This window comes from Charadrius vociferus, unplaced genomic scaffold (genome assembly GCF_000708025.1).
Source record: "Charadrius vociferus isolate BGI_N301 unplaced genomic scaffold, ASM70802v2 scaffold12, whole genome shotgun sequence".
Lineage (NCBI taxonomy): Eukaryota > Metazoa > Chordata > Aves > Charadriiformes > Charadriidae > Charadrius > Charadrius vociferus.
In genome coordinates, this window is record NW_009647422.1 from 3,047,099 (window position 1) to 3,053,349 (window position 6,251).

A 6,251-nucleotide genomic window follows, 5' to 3' on the forward strand; every position below is an offset into this window, starting at 1 on the left:
TAATCAGGAATGAGATTTTGCAGGAAAACACCTCTCCATTTTTCTTTCCTGCCCTGTCAGGGTTCTGATTTATCTATTTGTTTATTTCTCCCTGGCTGAAGCTTGCTATTAATTATGGTTTGGATGGGGCCTTCTCCTTTTAATGTGTTAAATTCCCTCAGTGGTTTCCAGTTGCTGGACAGAGGAGGTACCAGGTCTTTCTGGTAGGGATGTCTGGCCCTTCTCAATAATTGCCTGCACTTGGTGACTTGCTGTAACTCTTGGCAGAAGGTTTAATCCTTCAATTAGCGTCACTTCCAGGCAAGGCTGGTTCCCTCAGGAGCAAACCCAGCCCAGTACTCGGGGTTTTATTTTACCTCCCCCCAGCCCCCCAACATTGGTTTTATGCTGAGATGGAGCTTCTTCTTTAAATAGGAGCTTTCCAGGTGATACCATAGTCCAAAGTACCTCCTAAGAGTCTTCAACTCCTGCTTGAAGAGGGGAGATCCAGATGAGATATCAGGAAGAAATTTTTCGCTATGAGAGTGGTGAGACATTGGAACAGGTTACCCAGAGAAGCCGTGGCTGCCCCATCCCTGGAGATGTTCAAGGCCAGGTTGCACCATGCTTGGAGCAACCTGGGCTGGTGGGAGGTGTCCCTGCCCAGGGCAGGGAGTTAGAAAGTGATGATCTTCAAGATCCCTTCCAACCTCAACCATTCTATGATTCTGTGATTACCCCACAATGCACTGTCCTCTTCCCCTTGATATCTAGAGCAATTCTGTTCCTAGATGCACTTCTCTCTCCACCAGCCCTGCTCATTGCCCAGGGGGCGCTCGCCCAGGATGGACCTTTGTGTCTTGCCTCAGTAAGCAGGCAGAGTCACAGAATCACAGGGTGGTTGAGGTTGGAAGGAGCCTCTGGAGGTCATCTAGCCCAACCCCCCTTGCTAAAGCAGTGTCAGCTCCTGCACATTGTATAGGACAAAGTCCAGACATAAGCTGAAGCAGAACCATCCTTTAGGGACAAGGGGATTTCGTGTCACCCAGAGGATGAGGGCTGGAAGTAGCAGCGCACATTTCTTTCCAGTCACCCTTCCACCCTCTACCCACCATCCTGACCCAAAGCTGGAGATAGTCTGAGGATGAAAAAGACATCTCAGTGTCTTCCTCTTCAGTAGCATGGGGGGATGCATGTGGAGAGGGTTACACTGGCACATCAAGACATGCTGGAGGATGGACTGGGCTGTCACATGCCATAAGAGAAGCAACAGTTTGAAATTGCAGGTGGACACTGTGCGTTTGTAAATGTAAGATAGCCAAGCCAAGGCACGTGAGCAAGAAAGAAATTACATAGGACTTGTGTCCAAGGTGGACAAGCCTGGCTGGAAGGTTCATTCCATCCACTAATTTCCTCTGTGTCTTTCTCTTTCCTTATTGCTGCAGGAAGCTGCTGAAATCTACCCTCGTCCTTATGCCTCTGTTTGGCGTTCACTATATTGTTTTCATGGCTATGCCATACACAGACGTGTCAGGGATTCTTTGGCAAGTTCAAATGCACTATGAAATGCTGTTCAACTCTTTCCAGGTATTGTAACTGTTAAAGTACAGGGGCAAACTATGAGAATTTCAGTGGGAACAGAAGGGAAATGAGAGTGGAAGGTGTTGTCTTTGGAAGCAGGGCTATTTTTACAATACACCAGATTTCATTCGCAAGGTGTTTTGACAGTATTTTAGCATCAGGTGTGTTTTATATTTGCAAAACACAATGTATAAAAGCTCACTGTGTCCAAAAAAAAAATAAAATATGTTCCTGTTGAAAGATAACTTGCCCCACAAAATAAATCCCTTTATACCCAGGTCAGACATAAGCTGGTAGAGGTCCACAGAGATGTGTTATTTCTCATTAGCTTCCGATTCACTTCTCCCAACTTCTCTTTCAGTCCTGTGAACGGATTCCTCAGTTGTAGGTTTGGGCAAAAGGCAGGTTCAGTTACAGGACTGCATAAGACACAGCAGCAAGAATACACAACTCTCTACAGGCAGAGCAGTGTTTGATCTTCACTGCACACCCTCCCCTGAGGGAGGAACTTTTGGCTTGCATGCTGCTACCTATCATCATGGTTCACCAGTGTGGATGATGAAAGGTGGACAGTGGGTCTGTTCAAATGACAGTTTAGAGAAACTGTAAGGGAGAAGGGGACCCAACTTGCATTCATGTGCTTTCACAATTCCTGTTGGGTGCAAATGGGACAAAGTAGTGGGTGACCTCGGCAAGACCTGGGTAAACTGTTGGCCAATGAAAAGACGTGGATGGTTTGCTCCTATCTGAATTCCTTTGCTGATCCCACTCAGACAGTTCTGCCCCACACTTGGGCTGCCCTCCTTGCAACCAGGGCTGGCAAAGTCCCATCAGGGCCATCTTCTACCCTCCTGTCCTGTAGCAGAATCAGCGACACTGGAAAAGTTTATCCAACATGTTCGTAAGCGCCTCCAGTGAGGTAGACCCCAACCACCTTCCCAGGCACCCATCACCATCTCAGAAAGTTTGCAAAAGATCTGGGGGTGAAAATAGACCTGTTGGCTAAACCATGACCCAGAGGGCTTATACAGTCTACCTACTTTGTCAATAGTCTGCAGGGAAATGGCTGAGTTTATTGGTATCTCATGCGCTACTCAGCAATGCGCAGTTTCCTACTCATATTATATACGGCATATTATGAATGTCATTGATTTCAGAGGAACACAGTGATGCTGGGCAACACCATCAGGAAAGAGACAGTCACGTGCAGCAAGATAAGCATTAATATGTTGTTTCTTCTTTCTTCTAGGGATTTTTTGTTGCCATCATATACTGTTTTTGCAATGGAGAGGTAAGTCACCAGCTTCTTTTTTCCCTCCTTTGTTAGGTTAGTTCCACACACAGATGGTAAGGTGGATGCACATCAGCATATCCTCACTTATTCTAGAGATGCAGTCCTGTTTTCCACTCAGTGAAAGATCTCTCAGTCCACGTAGAAAGTTCATAGCCTTGGTTTTAGTCATGTAAGATATCCAGGTCAATATGTCAACATGTCAACAATAAATGAGCTACTGGAAATCACTAATGGAGAAAAAAAATGTGTTTTTTTTCTTTTCTTTTCTCAGCACAAGTGCTGTTTACTGCTGCTTAATTTCAGATCTGTGGCAGGAAGTAAAGTGGATTGATAGAGTAGCTGCCTAACGAGCAAGTTCTTTTGATTATCCGGACTTATTTGACCTTTTTTTCTATTTCCAGAGTGATATGCTTTAATGTCTTTGTTTCCATTAATTGCCTCTGTGCCTGCAAACTAAGAAACTAGATGGTCAGTGGTGCATACTGGGAAAGAACAGAGCTGCTTTTGTGGCCCAGCATAAGGCTGGTGTGGTCTAAGTTTATGGACTTCAAGAGGAAATGCAACTAAAAATATGCTGCTTATGTTCTACGGTGTAAAACCAAGATTAAATCCATACCATAGGGGGCATTGATCCCATCCTAACTTCAGCCACGTAAAAGTGGGCCACTCGGTCTAAAGTAGTCATCTAACTTCTTTCTAGAGGAAATTTCTAGAGACTTAGGTACCTCTGAAGGTGGTTCATCCCCCTTATACTTGTTGTTCATGGTACCTTGAGATGACTCACTCCTGGGTGTGCTGCTCCAGTCTCCCTTAACCCTGGGAGACAGTTAACCCATATTTTCAGCTAGATGTTTTCACTCATTCAAGCTTACCCATATCAAATATTTCATTTGGAAAGGTCAGATTTAGTGTGAATTTACTGTTCCTTCCAATTTCACACCCGTTCTGTCTGTGGATACCCTCACCCATTCTGTCTGTGGATACTGCTGCCTTCTAATGACTCTCTGCCCCTCTGTCCTCCCACTCATGCTTTTTTTTTTTTTTTCCCTTGTCTCTCAGGTCCAAGCAGAAATAAAGAAGTCATGGAGCAGGTGGACATTAGCACTTGACTTTAAAAGGAAAGCACGAAGTGGGAGCACAACCTACAGTTATGGACCAATGGTTTCCCACACCAGCATCACAAATGTAGCCACAAGAGGGGCACTTGCCCTCCATCTCAATACGAGACTTATACCAGGGACCCTCAATGGACACCGGAATTTGCCAGGTTATGTAAAAAATGGCTCCATTTCTGAAAACTCCATGCCTTCTTCTGGACCAGAGCAGTACAACAAAGATGAGGAGTACCTGAATGGCTCCGGGCTTTACGATGGAGACAGACCCACAGTACTTGTTGAAGAAGAAAGAGAGACAGTGATGTAAAGAGAGGCGGAGCAAAAGGATGAAAAAGGTTCCTGGAGAGCATTTAGTGGGCAAAAGAATATCAGGCCACACATCGGATGCCAAGGGTTTCCATACAATTTCTCTGTTCCGTGGAACGAGAGGTTAAGTTATATGGGAAAAAAAAAAAGCGAGCCACCAATGTGGCCAGCTGTCGATCACATGCATATACTCAGTGATCTAAGTCTCCCTGGTGTTAACGGAGGCAGGGCTGTCCAGACCCGCAGGCCTTGCTACCTCCTGAACGACAGAGATACTGAGAGTTCACGAGGGAGGGTTGCAAAGCAGCACGTGGTCCTTGGACCTCTTGGAGAGCGTGTGCAGCCAAGGAGGACAGGAGTCTCACTCAGTAAAGCAAGAGTCTTGCAGGGAGTGTACAGTGCCATCTTCTTGCGAGGGTATAAGCCACCCGGGGCATCAGCGTCTTCAGTTGGGTTTGCTATTTCCCTGTAAAGTCTGCCTGGTAACACACACAACACTGATCAAGACCCCTTGGGGGTCATAGCTGCCCAACCTTGCAGACAAGCGTTCAACATGGACAGCTCAGTACAACCCATTGCATGTTCTTCCCTTGGGCAATCTCACTCCTTGGCAAAATGCTCCTCTGGGGTGGGCAGGCTTAACAACTCGTGGCTGCTGGATGAAGGCAGAAAGCTCTATTCTCCTTTCCCTGACTTGAGTCCCAGTAGCAAGCCAGAAACCAGTGCAATTTTAGGATGGAAAATATGGTTATCAGAATGTGCAACATTTTTCTTCTTCCAGATGCAGCAGTGGAGAGGGGTCCACCAAGTGGGTTGAAGCAGGGCTGGGGATTTGCAGATCTTGGGTATATGTGCCTCTGCATGTGTGTGGCTAAAATCAGTTCAGAGGGTAGCAAACTCAGCCCTCCCTTTTTGTGGATGCTCATGGAAACAGGCTTCAGTCATTTTTTAAACCTTCAAATTCCTTCTCATTCTCATCTCTGAATTTCCTGTTTTTCACTCATCCAAACCCTCATGAGGAGAAAGACTCCATGAACTGTCTGCTTGTATCACCCAGAAGCACAAGCTGCTGGATACACCCAGACAAACCTACCTTCATGAGATCTGAAGGCAAAATTTGCTGGATAAAAAAGCACAGGAATTGTTTGTGGATGGTCTCCCTCTGAGCATCTTCTGAGCTTTTCTATTCTTTGTGGCTTGGTCACACACACACATATGCACACCCAGTCAGACTCTTAGCTGGTGTAAACAAGCATAACTTCAACCAAAGTCATTGAGTTTGCCTAGAAATGCTCAGATGAGGAAATGCTATTGGGTTGCCTCCGAAAGGAAGAGCACAAGGAAACCCCTCCTTCCTACAGGAGAGAGAGACGCGGGAGGTTTTGTCACTGTGCAGAGTTTCCCTTGCTGGTGGTTTTTGCACGGTGTGCCAAAAGGTCATTTTCTTCTCACGTCTTTAGCAGCGACAAAGAGATACCGTCATTGATGGCCAACAGTGGACTATGCTGAGATCTTTTCACACCATCTGAGCATCCAGCAAAGGGTCTCTGCCAACTTCCAAGCATGATTCAGAATTGCTCAGAGGTGGGAAACTAGGAACAGTGACCAAACTTCCTATTGCAGTACGTGCTTCTCCAGAGGAATGACTCTGGCTGAGCCAGCCTGGACCCTCTCCTCAGCCCATCTCATAACATCACTCTTCCCTTGCTGCAGTCTGAGTCAGATCCTCATGGTGCTTTTTTTTTCCTCATTTCTTTTTTTCCTTCTTGGCAAGTTTCTAGTACCTGAAGCATTTTGACCCCACCTGGGTGTTACTCAAACGGAATAGGAAAGAGGTATTGGGCAAGTTTGCAGAAGTCCTTTTGTGATGCAGGTGGGGGCAATGGGATAATCTACTCTCTATCCTGATCCTTTAAATACAGCTGCTGAGTCACGTCAACCAGCACTTCTGAGATGCATCCAGTTGATGCAACCAG

General features: G+C 46.1%; 1 protein-coding gene across 1 annotated transcript in view; it reads left to right on the plus strand.

Moving 5' to 3' along the window:
• PTH1R (parathyroid hormone 1 receptor) overlaps positions 1–4,412 on the plus strand; it is a 126,764-nt gene extending 122,352 nt beyond the window's left edge. The window contains 3 exon segments of the mRNA XM_009880511.1: positions 1,425–1,566; positions 2,810–2,851; positions 3,914–4,412. Of these exon segments, the coding sequence (XP_009878813.1) occupies positions 1,425–1,566; positions 2,810–2,851; positions 3,914–4,276 (547 nt within the window). The 3' untranslated portion in view covers positions 4,277–4,412.
• The last annotated feature ends 1,839 nt before the right edge of the window (positions 4,413–6,251 follow it).